This window comes from Camarhynchus parvulus, chromosome 4, assembly GCF_901933205.1.
Source record: "Camarhynchus parvulus chromosome 4, STF_HiC, whole genome shotgun sequence".
In the NCBI taxonomy this organism is placed as follows: Eukaryota; Metazoa; Chordata; class Aves; order Passeriformes; family Thraupidae; genus Camarhynchus; species Camarhynchus parvulus.
Genome location: NC_044574.1, coordinates 11,259,217 through 11,281,625, shown reverse-complemented (window position 1 = coordinate 11,281,625; position 22,409 = coordinate 11,259,217). Strand labels below are relative to the sequence as shown.

General features: G+C 40.5%; 1 protein-coding gene across 1 annotated transcript in view; it reads right to left on the bottom strand.

Annotated features, from left to right (window-relative positions):
* ABLIM2 (actin binding LIM protein family member 2) overlaps window positions 1-22,409 on the bottom strand; it is a 112,040-nt gene that overhangs the window by 69,942 nt on the left and 19,689 nt on the right. Inside the window, exons 5-6 of the mRNA XM_030947423.1 lie at window positions 12,067-12,250; window positions 2,171-2,286 (exon numbers count right to left, since the gene is read on the bottom strand). Coding sequence (XP_030803283.1) covers window positions 2,171-2,286; window positions 12,067-12,250 — 300 coding nt within the window. The remainder of the gene's footprint in view (window positions 1-2,170; window positions 2,287-12,066; window positions 12,251-22,409) is intronic.

Genomic DNA, 22,409 nt, shown 5'->3' with positions numbered 1-22,409 from the left:
TAATCTGACTGCTTGAAGGTTTATTTCACAAACTGAACACAACATCATGTGCTCAAATGTCATTCACCTTTCATCTGGTTTAAGCTTGGGTGGGCAGAAATGCAGCATTTTGTGAGCTACTTTTTTTATTCCCAACTGCTGCTTTCTCTGTAGAGTGCCAGATAATTACAAACAAATATTGTGGTTGCTATGCCAACACTGCCTACTGATGCATGTCCTTGTCTTCCCATCTTGGATGCAGCATCCTTTGGTGACTCAACTAATTTCAAGCAATAACTCTGCAGAACACATCAATTTGCTGCTCCATGTTAATATTCTTCCTTGAGTACTCTCTCAAAATCAACACTGTCACAAGAGGTTTTCAGAGCTATTGTTTTATAAAACAAAACAAAACAGAGAGGTAGGTACTTCTATAATAAAAAATTCAAGGACTCAGGCAGAAAGCAAGTATTTTACATTCTTCATTTCTTGCAAATAGAATGCATGAAGGAGGTTAGAAGCAAAAGGGGAGGATGAAAATAGAAGGACTTGTCAGACCGGGCAGTGATGCTGGGAGCTCAGTGAGTCCCCAAGAGATGTTCTGAAAGCACTGCTGAGATAAACAGGCTGGGGAACAGCACACATGGTACACATCAGACAGTCCTGAGACAGGAACAAACCACATGTAATAGAGGCTCAATGTACTACTACTCCTTCCTTGAAAAAGTTTGCCTGAGGTCATGTTTTTGTGCGCTACTAACAAGAGTTGCTCGTTTAAAGCATTAAGGTCTTTTCCAAGAAAGCTCTTGTCAGGAGATACACCATTCACTGCTCTATGCAATGTGGGGAAAAGGTAAACTTTTATTTTCCAGGGTCAGGTTTTGCCACAGAGATGTGCTTGCTCCCAGCGCTGTTTCCCTCTGAGGCAAGTGGTTTGCTGATGTTTGCAGGTATCTGTGCTCTGGGAAAGCTCAGTGAAGTGACCAAAGAGAGCTGAGGAAATGCAATGACAAGAAAAACTCTCCAGTGCATGTGTGCACAGAGAAAGGGAATGTAAATACATTAAAGGATTCTGCACCACAGATAACCAAATGAACTTGTCCTGTCAGTACTCAACCAGGCTAATAATGCCCATTGTAGTCAAAGGCACTTTTCACATCTGACAAGGAGACAGCAAAGGTGGCCAAGGAGGATCCATCTCAGGAATAAGGGACAAGAGAAAGCACCTAACAGCGAGGGCCAACCTATCCCCAAAAGAGAATGGCATTAGCAAGAGGAAGCAGTAGAGCATCTCACAGGGCATTCACACAGCAGGTTTGACTGATGAACTGTAGAACTGAGATGGTGAAAACCTCGGTGAAGAAATGTGTGGGGGGGAAAGAAAACAGAAAAAAAGGAGAGATTTCTCCGAGAAGTGGGCTAAGACTCCTTACACAGGAAGATGAGCAATCCATGGGGCCCCTCCTCAGCCACGCTGAATCCAGCCTGATGCAACAGTCATTAAAAATTTTTCTGTCTTTGCTGTTTAATTGAATTGCTGCTGCTGTTTAATTACATGAAGTTAGCAGTGGACTCTTAAAGCATGGCAGCACTTTATGAGCAAAACAGCAGAGGAATGGAGTCCAGAGAAACACCATCCCTGTATAATCTACTGCAAAGAAGTTGGTGTGAAAAGACCACATTTCTTTCCCCTACTGTTTGTATTTTCTGATAGTGCACAATAGTCTGAGGTCAATGTGAATGCCCACCACTGACACTTCACATTAAACCCCTTGCTGTGTAGTATTTAGCCATGCAGTCCTGCCACTGATATTTTCTGAAGCTGGAACACTTAAAAATAATTAAATCTCACCCTGGCTTTTATTTCAGATGGACTTGGACTAAATCCTCAAAAACATTAGCATCTATATTATGTTTTTCTCCAAATAATTTGATTTAGTTCATTTTAATCAAATCTTTGAGAGGTTCAATGTATTGTTAATCCTATAATAGCACCATCTGTTCTTCTTTTTAGCATCATACTTTATTGAAAAATCACCCTCTACTTTTTCACGTGGCTACCTCATATTTCATGACACCTCTTATGCAGCAGAGTAGTAGAAGTTCAGATTCTACACACTGGTGTAAAATTATGTTCTTTAAACCTGTGCAGACTAAGTGCTGACTGAAAAGAGCAGAAATCTGTACTTACTTCTCAGGTTCTGTACAGGGAAGGAGCCAGTGCTGCTGGCAGGGGGCAGGGAACATTTCTGGCAGATGCATTCCTTCCCATTAAAAGTTACCCGGTCACCCGCAGGGAAAGGCAACCTGCAACAGCAGAAACAAAAGCAAACTGGTTACAATCTCATGCCTTTATCAAAATTAAATATCTTCCCACAAAGGAACTGATTATATTCTGGCTTCTTTGTCTCTGCTTGCTCAGTTCTCATTCAGTTTTCCAGCCACTTAGAGGCTTAGGTATCAAAGGGGCAAATCAAACAGGCAACTTCAAATGCAGATGGTTACAGCTTCTTAGGAAAAATAATAATATCTAAAGCTACAAAAACACAGTGAGCACTCAAGTCCAAATTGTTGTGTATCTAAGAAATGTAGTATCAGCCAGAGTTCATCACTAACAGGATCAGTTACAGAATGAAAGTAAAATTGGCATTACAGGGAGTTAAGTAGAGGCAAATGCAGCTGCTTTTATGTTGTTAAATAGCTGCATGAGAGTGATGACTTTTATACATTGAAAATCAGCACTTGTCCTCAGAACTTTTATCACATCAAAGTCTTTGTCTTAATCTATGTGTTCAGAAAGCAAATGGTATTGAACTCTTAAAGGGAAAAAACTTATCCCAGTTATAAAACCCACAGTGTCTACATTATTTGTTTTCCCTACCGAACAACAGCTCTCCTTACACTTAATTAAATCATTCCTTTTCATCAATGTTCTTAAAACAAAAGCTCTGTGCTGTGCACTTCCTTGTCTGGGCACAGAAACCACTGAGGTTTTTCCTCTAAGGGAGCCAGATGGACAAATCACTTCATATGCAGCAAAGGATAGTGAAGATTTAGAAACACATTTCACTCCACCCAAAGCTCATGTCCAACTAAATCCCTACCCAAGCTATCAAAACATGGCTTAATGGGGCACAAACATAACACACACCTTCTGCTTCATGGTGAAGTCCATCTGACCACACTGTTTCATTAACATTTCATTAAAACTCATGGCTTCTCCCACAAATGCTATCGAATTCATACCAATTGTGAGGTTGTCTCCACTACAAAAGCTACACAGACACATTGTGCTAAACTTGAACATTACTTTGCTTCCAAAACTGCCTAAGGGAAACTTATTCGACACTTGAATTATGCTTAAAATATTTTTTTATTACTTAGAAAAAGAACAGAAGCAATGCTGTCCTTTGTTTCTATATAATGTTACTAAAATATATTTGAAACCAGCTAAATGCTGATTTCCATCCAACCATCCATTTTGGACCACTGGTGATAATTTAAAAAATCATGAGGAGACATGGAGTGTAAATATTATTCTCTTTTTTGATATCTGATAATGAATTCTGCATTTCACCTTTTTTTTTCCTCTTTCTCAAGTCTTTATAGTCAAAAAACTTTCTACCTTGTCACTCAAAGTTACAATAAGTAAAAATACTCTATGGAAATAGCCTTTAATATTGCCTTACTCTCTGACCCAACTCAATGATCCATGCATGACTGGTACAATGAGGTCCAACACCATATTAGTATAGATCCAGGAGGCCTAAATTTCCATCTGTTCCAGAGAGGATTTTGTACCATGAATTTTACTCAATAACTTAACGAAGAGACAACACTGTTTCCAGTGTGACAAGCCTGGTGGAGCTGCACTCCAGTGAGCAAACCTGTCCTGTCTTGCAGCAGTGCAGCAGCAGCAAGCTTCTGCGTTACACATTCAAAAAAACTCCCAATGCTATCTTTTTAGGTCATAAAAGATAGATTTTGACACTTTTAAAAGTCAGAGATACTTCTAATACAGAGAATGATAAAAGAGCTTTATGAACTCACAGAGGAGTTGAGGCTGGAAAGGAGCTCTGAAGGTCATCGGGACCAATCCAAAGCTTATTCAAATGAACATACATACATTTGAATAAAAATTAGTAAAAGTGATACATTTCTATATAGATAATACAAATTCACGATTAATTACCAAAAACTGTCTCAAAAATTGAGTGATACAATTCAAATGCTATTCTAGTTTTCTACTGCAAATATGAATGAAACCATTTAATCATGTTTTAATTTTTAAAAAATATTACAAAATCAAGCCTAGAACTTAGCACGACTCATTGACCTGGAAAGAGACAAGCCAAGGGATTTCAACAATTCCAGAACTGAGACAGGAACTTGTATCCAATCTCCTGCATGTTTTCAGGAAGAGATCTCATCTTGACTTACAGAAACACACAGACTTATTATAACCACTGGTAATCTGCCCCAAATTAACCCCCCACAAAAGCAGCACCCTGCTGCACTGATACCAGCACACAACCACCCTGGCATCTCTCACTCCTATGCACAGTTGCATGCCCTAGGCAGGACAGTTCCTTCAAGTGTGTTTTGCTGTGGGAACCAAGGCTGGGCTCAGCTCATGACCCAGCTGGCCTCTCATGAGATGTCTCAGTTGAACAGCAGGGTTTGCACCATTAATAATCCCGGGGATGGTGATGTGCTGGGGCTGTGAGCAATTCACTGCTCTGAAGAATGACTCTGACTACTGAACAATCCTGTATGCAGCATATAAGGAGCAGTAGGGAGAGGTGAGGTGTATCTTATAATTACATTTTCCTAATAAAGATCCAACTGAACTTCCAACTGAGCACAGAAGCCCCTCTCAAACAGATGTACCAAGCAGCAGGTAATGTAGAAGCAGGGACTGCCCACTTTGAATTGGTTCATCTCATCATTGTCTGAACAATCAGACAATCCAAAAGGAAACAAGTTAAAACTGGAGGAGAAGAAGAGGAATATTCATCTCCTATGGCACAAAGACAGAAGCAGGCAGATGACACCTCCAAGCGTGCCAAAGCTCATAGGCACCACAGCAAGTCACAGAGCCTCTTTAGATGGGAGGGCACTTCGGGGGTTTCCTAGCCCATAAAAACACTGTGCTTGGTTTATTTTCTAATGGTTCAGTAGCCAATCACCATGCCCTTCCATTCCAATAGGAGAGAGCAACATTTTCGATTCTTTATTGTTCTCCAAATATGCAAGACATCTTGTTCTTAAAAAAACCCAGAGAAATATCCCTTGGAGCTGTCCATCCACCCCAAGGTACAGACAGACATTTCTTCCCCTCACAGGTCTTTTAAACCTATAAGTAAGTTTCAAAGTTTGTTTCACTGTCTTGTTCACTGAGAATTCATACCCCACACATTTGTCAGTTTTCCTGTACCAGCTGACCTCTCCCTTTCACAAGCAGCTCTGCTCAAGAATTTCAGTGCCAGTAGGAGTGAAGGCACAACAGAAGGTGGCAACAGCCAATTAACAAGGTTTCAGTTTCTGAGCTCTGTAAGTTGTGAGCAGGACTATATATAGAATTTTAGGCTAAGAGCAGCATATCTGCCTTCAAATACAACGACATCTCACCACCAGTCACCCACTGAACGCTGCTAGGTATTGCAAAAAACAGGACAGGGTTTTAATTAGCTACTTATCCTTTAATAAATATTCAGTGAGATTTTCACAGTTGGATTATCTATTTTTAAAATGAGAATTAAGAGCATTTTTAAAGCAGCTCTCTCAAATGACTTGCAGAATTTTAATACATCTATGATTCATTTCCCAACAAATTTTGTTTTATCCACCTGCCTACAGTATTTGCAAACCCAGAAAAAAAATCTGGAGGTGACCAACAAAACTATATTGTAAAACATTAAATCACCGTCAGCCTAATCCAGGCTGTGTGTTGAAACCAAAAGGTTTTGTCTTTCTCTGCACCACACCTCAATCTATGCAGCTGTGGGCAAGTCATTCAAGTTTTCTGGGAGGAACAAAGGAAAGTGGGGTTTTTTTGGTTTTCTTTTTTTTTTCCCAGAGCAAATGGATGCCCATCTATTCTTTAAATTGCTGATCTGACTCTGTGGCTGAGCAGTCAACTAAATTTGATATATGAAAATTAAGACAAGCTTGTGGTCAGGCTGTTGAGAGAGCAAACCTATTCATGTCAGTAGGTGGCTGCAGTTTCACCAGGTCAGGTGTAATGTCAGACAGCATCCTAAGGACCAGCAGGATCAAATTCTGCTCTAACTTGTACCTGGTACAATCACATCCCTCAAGGTGCTCCATCATTAAAATGATGATACAAAGTGGACATTGAGTGCTATCTACCATCTACACAAATTTCAGTGAGGGAAAATGCTAAATCCTATAAGAGGTGAGGAACAGCCCCATGCACCAGTGCACCACAGGGGTTAACCAGCTGGAAAGCATGTGAAGATGTGGGGTCTCAGTGGATACCATGTTGGACATGAGTTACCAGCACATCCTCACAGCAACTGAATAGCCACTTCCTGGGAGGCATTAGTGTAGCCAGCAGACAGAGAGATGTGATCTTCCCTCTGTTCATAATTTAGGAGACTGCAGCAGGCACCATCTTGGGCTCCTCAGGACAAGATTTGCTGGAGGGAGATGAGGGAAGGTGCCCAGGTTCAGAGTGCAGTACAGGACACATGGGCAGGCAGGGGCTGCAGCAGATGTATCTGCTCAGGGGAGATTGTGTTGCTGTCTAAAACTACCTGATGACATCTACACAAAACTGGAAAACCATGCTCTTCTCAGAGGTAAAGAGTGAAAGGACAAGAGGCAGCAGACATAAGCTGGAACATGGGAAATGTCAACTCAATATAAGGAAAAAAAATTACCATGAGTTTGTTGAATGCTGGAACACACTGTTCAGAGTCTGTTGGAAATTTTTTGAAGAAATGCCATCAGCTGTCTACTCAAATTGGACTTGCTTTGAGCCAGGAGCTGGACCACAGGACCACCACAAATCCTTTCCATCCTACATTATTCTAGGGCTATAGGGATGCTCCATATAGAGCCAAAGAATCCCAGAATCACTAGGTTTGCAACAGACCTCCAAGATCATCAAGTCCAATCTTTGTGACCAAACTCCACCATGCTCATGTCATCACATAGTGCCATGTCTGCTGATTTCATGAACACTGCCAGAGATGGTGACCCCATCACTTCCCTGGGCACCCTGTTCCAATGCTTAACCCCCCTTTTCAGCAAAGAACCTTTTCCCGATATCCAATCTGAACTTTCTTTGGCACAACACAAGCTGTTTGGAATAACATTTCCCCTTGTCCTATTGCCTGGGAGAATAAACCGACCCCAAGCTCACTACAGGCTCCTTTCAGGCAGTTGTAGAGAGCCTATTCTGAGCCTCCTTTTCTGCAGATAAACAACTCCAGTACCCCCAGCTGCTCCTCACAGGACTTGCACTCCAGACCCTTCCTCTAAAGAGTAGCACACTTTAACCTGAAGAGCAACACACCACCACCCCTTTGTTCAGGAAGAACCACATATTGATACATATATTTGGTTTAGAATCAAAATGCCAAGAACACTCAGGCTGATTGCAAAATCGTGGGCTCAACACCCTGTAGGTTTCTACAATACCTAGAAGTGTTCAGTGGGTGACTGGTGGTGAGATGAAGACCACTTCATGAGATGCCTTAAGAAGCACCAGGTACTGTTTAAGTGGAAACCAAATTCAGCAGCACTAAAAAAAGTGAGCAAATAAAAAATTTAGCATATTCAAAGAAGTCTGTAATGATTGCTATGTTTAAAAAGAAACTGAATTTGAACTTTCAATTTTCAGTATTATCCTAATTTCTAAAGACATACATACACAAAAGATGCCAGTTCTTTCTAGAAGTAGCAGTGTTATGTATGTAGGACTACACAATCTTCTGCTGAAAAAAAGAAAATAACTTAAACTTTCTGACTTTTTTATATTCAACTGCCTGGCCAAAGTGAATTACCTTCTTGAAGACGGTAAAAATACAAATAGGTTGAAAGAGGTTTTTATTGCTGACTTGGCAGGCAACAACTTGGATAATATGTATCTGCCTCTTTCCCCTCCACATACTATTCACCTCTACGTGGCACATATTCAGTTTCTGTCAAGATGCTGTTTTAAAAGAAAACTTCCTGAGCTCATTAAAACTTAAATATAAAAATTCTGTAAAGTAAACACAAACCTGTTTCCTTAATAATCTGGGATGTGTGTGCTAATCTATCCTCCACCTAGGGGTCAACTTGTCCTCTTTTTATCATTTACATGCCAGAATTTTTTTTCCCAACTTTTAGGTACAAGAATACAGAAACTAAAGGGGCAACCATTACATACACTCCTCCAACTGGATACATAAACACCAACCCCCCAACTTTACTAATTACAATAACATCCATAAAATCAAATCCCAGTTCTTAGTATTCAGTGAATATACAGCCCACAAGCAACAGAAATCATACTCTAGGTACCACATTAGACAGATCATACATCTTATATATGCTTACTAAATCTATAGGACTTGTTAACACACTAAGACATCTGAAAATTCCATTTTCAAAGCATTATCACAGGTATGACAACCCATTTCTTTCTGAAAGACTCAATGTCCTGCCCTTTCCCATCCTACATAAGAGCCAAACTGTCCTGACTACAACAGCCATGTAAGAACTATGTGCACAATTTTAATAAAATTAAGCTTCTATTGCTACAGCCAGCCTCAATTTTCTCCCTCTTTCTATTTCCATTTTACAAACACATGAAGCTTTTGAAGGAAATGTCTTTGGCAGCCCTCTGGAGGACACAGCTCCTTCCAATTAATGAAGCTATAAGAAGATTGCTCAGCCACTTCCTGGGAATTCAAAGTAAGCATTTAATCTGCAACAGTTTTCAATCTACGTTGTTATTCTTCCACTCATTCCTAGTTTTAGGCATTATCATCCCAGAACACCACAGCAGAAAAAAGGTTTCACTAGACTATGAACAGCACTGGAAGAAGAAGGGATTAAGTCCTTAATCTTTACTCCAGCAGAGCAAACACGCAACTGAAACCTGATTTATTTTTAAGAGCTATTTGGTTAACACAAGATAGCGAGAAACAATCAAGTAGGATGGCACAATATATTGTACTTCGACCAGTTTTTCTCTGAATACTAATTAATTTATTTTTTTTAGACTCTAGCTTGTGGCAGCCCTGGGCAGTTGCATCTGACTCCCAAGAGATGCCCAGGGATGAGCTGCATTCCTGACACTCCAGCTTTTTCACAGAGGAGGGCAGCAGGTTACAAATGCAGTGCAGAGGGTACAAGGAACACAGCTCCCTGTGACACTGGGCCATGTGGCATCCTACAGTAGTAATATCAGGAGACAACTGGGCTTGGATTGCTGACTTTCTCCCACTGCTCCTGCTAGCTAGGTTTTCCCACTGCTGCTACCATACACTTCTCACATGTTTCCATGCAAACCTTATCTTCTCTGAAAATAAGGAGGAAAAAAAGGACTTGCTACTGGCACTGGTTTACTATGCAATGCAGAAACAGTTCAGAAGTGTTACATCAGCAGCTACAGAAATAGGGGTTGCAGAAGTGCTCATTTAAAAGAATTTTAATGATCCTGCAGCATTCTGGAGAAATGTGTCATGAGTGCAAAATGCCTTCTGCTGCCAGTGTTTTCATGCTGAAGATGGTAAGGGCCTGGCTTGGTTTCCACGAGAGCAGGATCAGCCCCAATGGCAGGCAAGCAGTCACCACCTCTCAAATTCACACCATTCTGGAGGTTAGATTTCTAACACAGCACCCACACTAAAGTCTGGCTGTAAAAGGTGATGCCAAATTCAGTTGGCATCATCCATCAACTACTATTGACAGCATGCCTTGGTGCAGTATTTAAGGTTTCTGCCCATCTGTAAAAAACAAGGGCACAAATGGTTCTCCTGACTCTTCTCACCAAGGAAGATATCAAGGCAGAGAGCTTTACACCATTCCCCCCCCTGCTTTTATCATTACTGTTTCTTAAAAAACAAACAGGCTTCTTTTGGCTTGAACAACATGTCTTTACAGCCTACCAACCTTATTTTTACTGAAGCTATCACTCAATAAAATAAATGCTGATGATGTTTAGATAGGACAACCTTCCCCATAAAAAACACAGGTTATGTCTGGCTTGCAATGACAGGGGTAATTGAAGCTGATTTAAAGCATATAAACACATGACAGGATTCTTCTGCTGCTCTGCACCACAAATCAGTGTTACAACCCCCCTGGGAGACACTAATTGAATCCTGCTAGTCAGCAGGGCATTTGCTGGCTCTGATGAAGACAATATGAATTTGTGTGTCCTTCCAAGAAAAGCAACAGAAGCAGATCCGGGTGTCTCTACTGAACAACTAAATAAAGCAGGAGCTGGTATTTCCAATGGCCTGAAACCCAAGGTAGGTAGTTTCTAAGTGCAATAATAGACAGTTAAATACATTTCTGCTAAGCTCTAGTGGTGTGACTGAGGATACAAGCATGTTTAGCCAGAAAAATGGAATCAACCAGTTTTTTGATTTCTCCTAAATGAAGAAGTACCTCACTTTACAGAACTTGTACTGAGAATAAAGGTACCAAAAATTAGCTCTGCTCATCTCTAAAAAAGATGTAATACTGCCAGGCTGCAGGCCAATAGCATGTGCAGCCAGCAGTTAATTAATGAGATACACTTGAAGTCATTTTCCTTTACTATTAAAAGAAAAAATAAAACAGGAAAAGGATTTTAGGATTTTTCTTATCTTTACTCTCCACATTTGTTTTAAGCATCCAAAAGGAAAAATTGCCTATTAAACGGATCAGAACTTAGACAGAATTTAATATAATAAAGGCTTGTCCATCTCAGAGTCTCCCCTCTATCACAGCTATCATTAGTATTTGTGCAACTGCTTTATTTAATTGAGATTCTGTCAGGAGCCACAGCTGCTCTGGGATTTGATGTCCTGCTCCTGCATCAACCCAGGAAGATCTCTGAACTCCATGGGCAGGGCAGGCTGGGCTGGCAGACAGCCACAGTGGCCTGGCCATGCTGGTTTGGGATTGCACAGTCACCTGCATGAGGCAGCAGCACACAGAGCACCTGAGCTGTGCTGCACCAGCCCTCCTGGGGCTCTGAAACCCTTTCAAAGTGGGGTCACTTTTCTTGTACTCCTCAAAGCTCAGATCTAGCCAGAGAAAATACTTCATATATAATATGTGAATAAGTGTTTGTCTCTTATTCTTATGATATTTAGAAGCAAGCCAGTAACCTGGATGTGCTATGGGACTTGAGAGGGACAATATCCACACCATTTTTAGGGAGAGTATCTCAGGGTGGCTTCTCTTGCAGCTGGATAATTCTACTTTTCACAACAGTTTGCAGTTACCTGACACCAAAATACTTCACATATAGATGAGAAGGGTTCCTCTACTGGTTTAGAAACTAACTATGGCAGCATTTCAATTTACTCCAAACTGCTAAAACAGTGTGTTTTCTGAAGGTTTAGTGCACTTCAAGCTTTTTTATGAAGTCCTCAATAGATGTGTTTGTGCTATTTCTACACAAGAGGATTAAAATGCAGGTCAAAATTACATCAGTCCCTTGTATTGCTGAGTTTGGGACCCATGTGGGAAATGATCCCACTGAACTACACTGGGCTCTAGTAGTATCCTGCTGAGGATTCAGCCACTGGCACTGAAATTCTTTGTAAATTCAGGCCAAGAAATGAAACAGCAGATACCAGAGAAATTAAGCAGTACTTGGGGTAAAACACAACGAAGACACTGGAAGTTTCTAAAGTACTTTGAAAACATCACGCATAAGATAACATAAAAAAGAAAAATACATTTGGAAGAAAGGGAGGCACTCAAAATTACTTATTTTTTTTTCTTTTTAATTCTGCAATTTTTTAAGGCGTGAGTAAAAGAAAACCTTGTCTCTAGGCTATAGATTAGAATGCCTGGCATTCAGGGCATTCTGGCACCTGAAAGAAACACAACTTCATGTCGAAAACCTACCTGCAGACAGCACACACAAAACAGTCTGGGTGATAGGTTTTGCCCAGTGCCGAGACCACTTCTCCCTCAATGAATTCATCACAACTGAAGCAGCGTGTGCCATAGAGTCTCTGGTAGTCCAAAGTACAGATGTAGTCTCCCTGTCTCACAAAAAATCCTCCTTGAGCCAGGTCACATCCACAAGCTGCAGAAAGAGAAAAGGCAGACTCAGAAAGCAAGAAACAATGTTTTAAAATTGGGCTGATCTTTCACCTGTGATCTGAACAGTTCATAGTGGAGTATTTAAGCACTTCAGTGTATGGGCTGATGATCACAGAGTAGATGTGCATCTGAAAGACACTACTCTTACAGTAAATTACATCTGTCATGTATTTTGGACACTAATAGCCTGGACTTATTTAATGTCAGAACTTCAGTGCAGCAGCTGTGAGTACAAAGTTAAAGTCTGTAGGAGTTGAGTTCAGGCTTACCATATACAACATCTAACATACGTAACAAGTTAAAAGAAACGCATAAAGAGTATAAATCTTTAAAATCTAAAGCACCAGTGTTGCAAAGAAACATCTCTGACAGATTGCAGGTGTTTGATATTCCTGCTGGACACAAAAGGGTTAACTAGTGCTGTCTCTAAACACGGGGGCTGATGCTCATGGCAACTGCTGCAAATTTTCACAAGTTAAATCAGTTTAAAGCACCTCTCATGTTTACCTGATGAACACCACTCATCACATATGACTGGAGGCACCTCCAGGTTCATCTGCTCCTGGCAAAAGTAAGGTTTTAATCCTAAATGTAAATTTCTATTTTTTTAAATTAAACCTGTAGGAAAGGGTTAAAGTTGATTAACCAAAGGCTTGTGAGTCTGTTCAGGAGTTTTCTTTGTTGCACCAGGGGCAGAGCTAGGCTGGAATTTTGAGAACATATAAGATGGGAGAGATACTATGGTCTGGTGAAGTCATACAGAAAGAGCAGACATGTAGAACATAACCATCAACCACATTGGCCAGGATCTTTGAAAACAGATCCGACTTGATTTAAAAGAGAACTGGACTTCAAAGTGGTGATTCTGCTGCTGTGTTGACTACTCCTTTAGCGCAAGTCACAGCACCACACTTGTTACTACACACTTCTGCTCCTGGGGATGTTCACGTGGGAATGTGTTCCCATCAGCAAATGGTGTTTACAGTCAAACCATGCTGAACCACAGCAGTGCCACTACTCACATACAGCCCACAGAAAAGGAGTGAGAATGTTGCTTATTAAATTTGGGTTGCAAGGACTAAACATTGCAGAGTTGCTCAGTGCCTTGGTCCCAAAATAGCAGAAGTATCCACGCCTGTAAAATTGCAGATTGAGATTTACACTTAGGTACCTGAGAGTGCACAGGCACTTTGGTTTCTAAATGTAAAGCCTGGCAACTCGCACCCAAGCATGTTTGCAGTGTCAGAATCAGTCATCTTGCACCTAAACTACAAGAAAAGAGTCCAAGAGAGGTGCCCAAGGCACAAGGCAACACATACAGCACAGAAACTCCAAGAAAGCAGAGGATCCAGATCATTCATTCAAAATTACATCCAATCACCCTCCCACTTCTATAGTCTTTGTTAACTGTAGCACAGGAGGCCTGGGCCCAAGGCTCTCCTTGAACCCTCTGAGAACTCATCCCTGTGTGGGATTTCAGTGCTCATCATTCTCCCTGGAGATGGCCCTGACTGCTAGGAGTCAGAAAACAACCATCATGCTAGAACTGTATTAGTGCATGGTCAAGAACTGAAGAATTATGGGTTCTGATCTTTTCTATAATTCAAAATAATCCTAATTATATTCCATGTGTCATGGACAACATGGATTAGATTATTTATACTGGAATACATTGTTCATGTTCTCTATCTCACAGGCTTCACACATTTGCTTTAGCATTTCTCTTTCTCACCCATGCTCTCATTTTTACAAAGGACAGGCTTTTTGAACAGACTTTCCAAAAATCTGGCACAACTTGCTGGATATCACGAGTTTCTTTCAGCCTATATATTTCAGCTACCTACTGGTGTCACAGAAGCAGAGCTCAGCTATGGATTCAGGATGATGCTGAGCAGCATGCTGAGCTGAAACTGATGCCCCAGAGCAGCTCCAAATTGCATCATACAGTGTTTGAACTTGTAAAGTGGATCATTAAAGAAAAAAGTTAAAAGGACACAACTGCATTTATGAAAAGAGGAGGGAGGGGCTATGTCCCTAAATATGTTTCTTTATGCTGGTAGTGGCACACCTAACTGCAGTGCACCTAGAAAAAGGCACTAAGAGCCACTTGGAGCTACAGAACAGGCACTGGCCAACACATTCTGCTGGGCACCATCACACAGGGACTTGCAGCTGGGCTTCCATCACCAGAGCAAGATGACTTGATAGCGTAGCCACAAATTATTTGCACTGCTCTGTTGTGCACTTTTGTCCCTGTTCACCTGTTAAAATGAGAGATAAGCACAAGCAAATCTGTTTTTATAGTCTAAATGGAAGCCAGGCCAGCTCTGTCTCACTGTGGCTAAGAGAGGCCTGGTGCAGGCTTTGGGGCATGTGGGATCAGCAACAGTTTGGCATTTGGGGGCACTCTGTCTCACCCTGAGGGTATTGGCCTCTTATTCTGTCACTAAAGCTCTCCTAAAGAGAGACAGAAAAACAAGTTATTGGGATTTCAAAATAAAAGTGAGCTCAGCATCCTCTCACCAGACTCCTTCCTGCACCACCATCACTTCAGCCTCCCCCTATGCAAAGAGTGGCTGAATGAGCATCACCACCAGGTGTCCACTGGCCATACCTTGAGCCACAAATCCTTGCCTGCTCCTTCACTCTCTGAACCATCTGATCCACTTCAACTTGACACCCAGCTGACCAGAGAAAAACATAAGGATTCCAGCTAAATACTGGCTTGGATATTAAAACAGTCATGGTTTAAAGCTGAGAAGAGCAGCTCTGAAGAGAGACCCACTGGCCTTCCCTCAGGTGAGATGCTGTGCCCCTTGCTAGCTACTTATGTGGACACAGACACTGCCCACCTGAGATGATGCTACAGAGACAAAAAACTGGGAAATGAAAGCTGGAGGAAGTCTAGGCAGAATATCTGAAGGCAGCTACCAGATCTTACTCTCCTAGGACAGGAAATTAGCATTGTGTCACATCCACTCCCACCTAGCATTTGTCTTCCAAAAGGAGTATCTGGAGGAAGGGCTATTTTTAACCTAGAAACAGTTTTCAACAGCTTCTGGAGTTCATCTTGGTGAGAAGAGAAAAGCACTGAAAACAGTAATTATATTAATGAAGAGACTAACACAGAGTAACTCATCTTCTTGTCTTGGAATTACCTTGCATATAAGGCAAAGAAAACTGCCTTTTCCTGAGCAGTTATAAGCTTTAGGAGGAATTTTAAAGTAGTGAATAAGTGTTTGTCTCTTATGATAGTTAGAGGCAAGCCAGTAACCTGGATGTGCTATGGAACTTCAGAGCGACAAATATCCACACCATTTTTAGGGAGAGTATCTCAGGGTGGCTTCTCTTACAGCTGGATAATTCTACTTTTCACGACAGTTTGCAGTTACCTGACACCAAAGTACTTCACATATAGATGTGAGGGGTTCCTCTACAGGTTTAGAAACTGACTACTTTTTTCCCTAGCACGGTGTCTGCAACAGCACCCAAAGCACTGGAATTTATGCAGTGTGCAATGGTAATGGTTTTCAGCTAAAATAGGTGCAATTTAGGATATATGGAAGACCTTTTTTTAAGTGAGGCTGGTGAGACACTGGAACAGGTTGTCCATCTCTGGAAACATTTAAAGTCAGCTTGGACAGAGCCCTGAACAAACTGATTTGGTTGAAGATATTGCTGTTCATTCCAGGGGAGTTTGGACTAGATGACCTTTAAATGCCTCCCATTATGCTATGATTTTATAAAAATAAATAGCAGTAAATCAATTAATCAATGCACTTTAAGCACATTGCTATTCCCCTACTGTATGCCATCAGTACTCCATTTGCAGTGTACAAATATAAAATTCATCTGTTTTCTGTGCTGGCAAATGAGCCTACTGAAATTAGATTAATTTTTTGGCTGCATGCTGGGTCTAAAAACCAGCTGTGCCCTGAGCTGCTTGGGGGATGCTATGGTCTCTGTGCTGCTGCACATTGCAGCAGGCTGCAGCAGCCACTGCACTTCTGCTCAGCCCAGCAGTGCTGTTCTGCTGCCAACATACCAGACAATCAAGTGGTTTCCTTACATGTTACTGCACATATCAAATCTATATTTCTCCCTCCCATTTTCTTCCTGATGTAAGTTAAATAAAGTTTTTCTCCCTCAGCACTGTGGTTTTATGTCCACTTTGGTATTTTCCTCCATCCATGACATGGATGCTGCTGGCTGACCACGATCCCAAGAATGACACTGCTGATATTATTCTCTTTTGGCAGCTAAATTGTAGGTATTCATACACCACCATACATGAAGTCTGGGATGCCATTCTCCAAAAGCCCATGATCATGTGTAGAACATTTCTCCTGGCCACTATGCCTGTGAGAAGGAATCAGAACCACCTGGCAAACTTCCAGCGCTACAGCTCTGACTGAAGTTCAAACTGAACTGCAATGAATCTGCAGCAGTCTAAGCTCATTTCCAGCAGATGGCTGTGACTCTGATACTCCTCCTTGCATGGTCTGGTGCAGTAAGTCCACATAAGCTTTTCACAAAGCTTTTGGGGAAGCCTTTCCAAGTTTGCTGGCCATACAAATACTGGCATGGGGATATCATCTCTTAGTCAATTCACACCTGAACCTTCAGTCTATCGGTGAGCAGCAGTAAGACAGAAGGAACCTTGCAATGGGGTATATAAACCATACAATCCAATCACTCTTCTGTGCACAAATGATCATATCAACTGTCTTTCCAAACACATCTGTGAAATCAAGAACACTCAAGCCTGTCAGTCATTGGCAGTGCATTAGCAATAATATCCAAAATACCATCTGTTATCTCAAGGACTTGAATGACACCTCGTTTTTTACTATCCAGGGCAAACAAAAGCAGCATGCAGCCCCAGAAAAGTCCTGGACAGACCCGCTGGTCTCTTCTCCAGCTTCCAACCAGGAAATGCAGGAAGGCAGACATGTCTGATGGAAGAAAACCAGCAATGTTCGGGAGCAGAAAAGATACAGAGAACTGTGGGGGTATATCTTACACCTCACCATGCATATGTAGCACTGATAAAGCTATACAGGATAAAGAGAACAGCACCTACACAAGCTCCCTGGCTACACTGGCTGTGATGCCCACAAATTAATTTGTGGAGTAAACACTTCAGTGCAGAAAAACCCTTTGAGACTCGGAATACTCTTCCGAGATTGACAAAACATTAGAGTGTAGCAATTAAAATGAAGGAGAGTTTTGGAAGTTTCCCGTGCACTATGTACCTTGACTCCTATAATAAATGGGAACTACACATTGAGTAATTTTTCATTAGAAAGTATATTTCCATTTTCCTTCTGGAGAGCATAGTTTTCCAATAGCTTAGAGATAGCTTATGGGGTTACTGCCCTATAAAAGCTCTCCCAGAGTCTTAGGGGTGGAACAAGGTCCCCTTGTTGTGGCTGTTTCAAACTACCAAAATAATCCCCAGAAAAACTGGAAAAAATGTCTCATTTATACTAATTTCTTATTTTAAGAACTCAATCTGGTTATTTAAAATTTACAAGTATGCTAAAGAAATTTAAGAAACAGGGTAATGTGTTTTAACCCATTTTGAACCTATTAACACCTTCAGTGTCTATTATAAAATACTGCTGTCATTAGCCAGACTAATTAAAAGAGGTTTTTAAAAACAATAAAAGCCGTAACCCAAAAGAACCCAACATGCAAAGCAACAACACCAAATATTTTCAGATTTTTTTTTAACAGTGCTTTTGGTGCCAGTTCCAGGTTTGCAAATGAAGTCCCTGCTCTATTCACAGATATGGCAGATGGCCTCGTGTTAATGAGTTGCAGCAAGTGGGAGGTGGAATAACACCACTGTGGCAGTGATGAATTTTAGGCAACAACTCTCTCTGGGTCTCAATACAGGCATCACATCACCTTAGTGCACTGAAATGCCCAGTAGCTACTCCAGAGTGCTGCTGTATCCCTGCTGTGTCCTCAAGGGAAAGAGCATCACACAGTCTGCAAGTCCCCTGCATAAAGGCATCCTTGCACTGACTTCTTTTTTGCACAGGAAAAGCCTTACACCAAGAGACAGCTTGAGTAATTGAGGGCTTTTTTAAATAATAATAATTCTGTGACATTATCTAAAGTGGGTTGAAACTATGTATAATGTTCAAAATTTTTTTATATGAATAGTATCTGTACTGCCAGTAAAGCTTACATAGATTTGAAAATCCTATCCTCTAATGAGTATTTACCTTTCTATTATAACTAAAATGACTAGAAGGATGCAAATAAGAGCAAATAAATTGGAAAACAAAAGCAACAGAGGTTTGGCCTCCTTTGGTGGGTAGTTAGCTACCTTCTATTGAATGTTATTAAGATATTCCTTTACCAGTACTCGTAACCATGAGTCCTCCCATTTCACCATGCTTTACTAATATAATGTATTTATTAAATTCATGAAAGATAGTCTTAAAAAAGGATTCATCAGACTCTGGTTGAAACATATATGCCACGTTGCTAGAGTGCTGGTTTGATCGGTGTGTGGCCAGGATGTGAGGGGCTGCAGAAAGTTCTTAATGAATGCAAAGAAAGGTTGCAACAAGAACATGATTATAAAAAAAGGAAAATTATCCATTACTTTGTGATGGTGCAAGTTAACTAACTGACCAAAATTTGCTTGTGCTGTAATTATTGAGCTGTTTTTATAAAATTAGATTAAAAATTTTAAAGTTCAGGTTTCAAAACTACAACATAGAATCATTTGCCGATACATTAAATTACTTTTGCACCAGCAAAAGTGATCATTATTATCATCATCATCATTTCAGTGAAATAAAACATTACAAGCTAACATGATATTGGTAAGGCAGCCCTAAACCTACCACACTCTGCAACCTTGGTGAGCTTTACACTGGAAACAGTTTTTCCTGTTAATATGATCAGGGATTGCGAACTCCTGCAGGACTCAGGAAGTGCTGGACACATTGCTGAGAGTGCCTGATGAATAAGAGTCCCTACACTAATCCCCAGTGCCCATGACAGCAGAAATACCAGAAATTGCTACTCCCTGGCAAAATCTGGGACTGGGCAATCTTACAAATGAGCTTCCCGTAAGTGACTCCCATTTTGAAATGTGAAACCTCCTGTAGCTATGCTCAAATGTGAGTCCCTCAGATTACTCAGTGTAGCTGAGAACTTATTTATATCCTAGCAAATGCATTTGATCTAACAAAGAAATAACTCCTATTGCCAAGTTACTCCATGTTTTTAATATTTTCACTGAACACTTTGTCTTAGCCCTTCCCATTAATAGGACTTCCCAATAAATTATATAACTTTGGGTTCTGCTGCATGTTCTACTGAGAAAATAGTATAAAAGTGATATATCCAGACCTGGGCTTTTTCACAATTCCCAGGACACTGCAGGGTCACAGAAACACTAATCCCCAGAACCCCATACCCCATTCTAAGGTGAAGATGTGATTAATTCTAGCAGATTATTAAAAAAAAAAAAACCATGGAAATTAATGGGAGAAAAAGTATACTTGCAACTGCTAGCTGTGCCAACAGGAAGACTGCATGTGCTGCACCCATAACAAGACAGCAATCAGGAGAATTTTGATTAGGGGTAAAACAAGATACAATGAAGCAGGTATAGCACATAGGTCATGTTTTTACCTCTGTGGCTCAAACTGGAAGTTTATTTCCTTTCATCAAGACAAACCAGGAAAGGACAGAGATGCGAGTTATAGTTCTTCTCACATATGTACAAAGAACACTCTTTAGCAAGATGGTACAGGTTCTCCTGTTTAAATTGGTCACTGCAATTCTGGAAATATTAGGATACTATCAAAATGCAGAAAATTAAATACTAATGAAACAGGGTAATTTCTATCATTATCAACGATCTAAGAGGCTACCCAAGATAATATAATTACAGCACCTGCATCTTCCTATCTACATTTCTATGCTAACCTGTCTCTCTACTGGGTCTACTCAATCACAGCCGTAAGCAAGCTCCAAGTTAATATTTGTCTAATACCATCCACTCCATTAAATGCAGTTCTGACCTGACAGACACCCTCAGAATATTTTATATTCAACACTTTTTTTTAGTTTGACATTCTAAGTCATAAATAGTTTATTGCAGGGCTTTTAATTACAGTCCTTAACACTTTTATTACAGTGGTAACAAATAAAAAAGGAATTAGCTAACATGGGAACCAAAGCCCTTGAAGTCTGATGAAACTCTAACTTGCTATATCAAAGATATCAGCTTCATCATAACAGTACTTCTACAAAACCTGATTAAAATAGCATATATTTTAAACTAAAATTAAGTAAAAATTTGAAGTGAGGTTAGATGGCATGTTCCCTATGGAATTTTATTAGCAGATTAGTTCTGCAGCTGAACAGGAAATAACAAATTTTAATAGATATGACTATAAACCTTATTTATAATGTCTATTTACCTCCCTAGGTCCTATTATACTTTGCTACTGAGCAGAACTAGCAGATGCTCCCAATACTGCTGGTTAAATTTTTTAATCTGGATGTGTCTCTTAGTCTTGGATAATAAAGGAGTTGTTTGCCTTTTAAAAACTTTGAATTGTTTAGAAGTATTATCTGGGGAATGAAAGAAGAACTGGATGGGAATGAAGGAAGAACTGCATGGAAATTAGTGACTTTATCCTAACCTTCCTTGGTTATGTAATTTACTTTGAATACAAAAGGCATCTATATAGTTGCTGTTACCATTCTGAAATTCTCAAGGTTGCCCAGAAAAGTTGTGGCTGCCCCACCCCTGGAAGTGCCCAAGGCTGGATGGGGCTTTGAGCATCCTGGTCTAGTTGAAGGTGTCCTTCCTCATGGCAGGAGAGTTGGAATGAGGTGATCTTTAAGGTCCTTTCCAACCCAAACCATTCTATGAATAATCAGACAAAAGTATGACAATACACAAAACTGCCTTTCTACCCTAATAAAGAAAAAAGGGTAGAAATAGAGAATCCAATGTATTTGACCCTCTGAAACCTCATAATTAATCCAAAACTATCAAAGAATTAGTTTCAAATTTCACACATATTCAAAAAGGTGTAACTTCTTCCAGTGTAAGATCATCTGTCACTGATGAGGTCATTCAAACAGACCTCATTTACCTCTATTTGTCATTCTTATCAGTTTGCAATTTCCACCACTCTACAACCATAAATTCTGACAGAGGAACCAAAATTTCCTGCAGCTTTATAAATATTACATGTTTTCTGATGCAGGCTACAAGATGATTTAATACAGAGGCAGTCAAGCAAGCAGGCAGGCATCTTAGCAGGGCAATGCAGCCAGCCCACACATGGGATTATCTGTCCTGGACAGTCCTGCATGCTGGACACACAGCCTCGTTCCATGTGCTATCTTTGGTGCATGAGGACAGGAAAAACTGCATTGCTGAGCAGCATTGAAATAAATGCACCACAGGGAGGAATCAACATTAAGATAAATACATTCCCACCATCATCACCCTGCCTGTGCACAGCAGAGGTCATGGCACAAAACTCACCTCCAAGGCTGAAAGCAGACTGACTGATCAGAACTGAATACCATTTTATTCCTTCATCCATTAATTTAAAAATCAAAGTCACATTTGCCTAACCTGCTTTTTCTCCTTTTATGCATGTAGAGAAATGTATATTCAGTGCTCTGCTTGCTCCAAAGCTCTTCACACCTAAAATATGGCAAATCCATATTACAAAGCAACTTATGCTTCTTAAGTAACAAATAAAGCCCAGAAACAAAACAAAAACGGATACCAGAAGAATGCCAGAAAAATGGATGGAAACCCTTGAAAGCTGATAAAAGAAATTAAGGCATATAAATAATGAGAGAAAACCCTCGAAGCAATCATGTGGGCAAACTCAGCAAAATGATTAGTAAGGAGGAGTCCAAGAGCCTTGACACCTAGCAGCACTTTCAGCACACCTCTGACACTCTCCTGCCAGCTGAGAGACTGACAGGTGGCTGACAGATGCTACCCTGCTACCTCGTTGACATTATGATTTTTTCTTCATTTTATCCAAGATCTGCCAGAAGCAGAACAAACTCCTTCTTATCTCTTACAGACAGATTGGGGCAATGTAATTCTACAGTGCATTCATCGTCTTCCT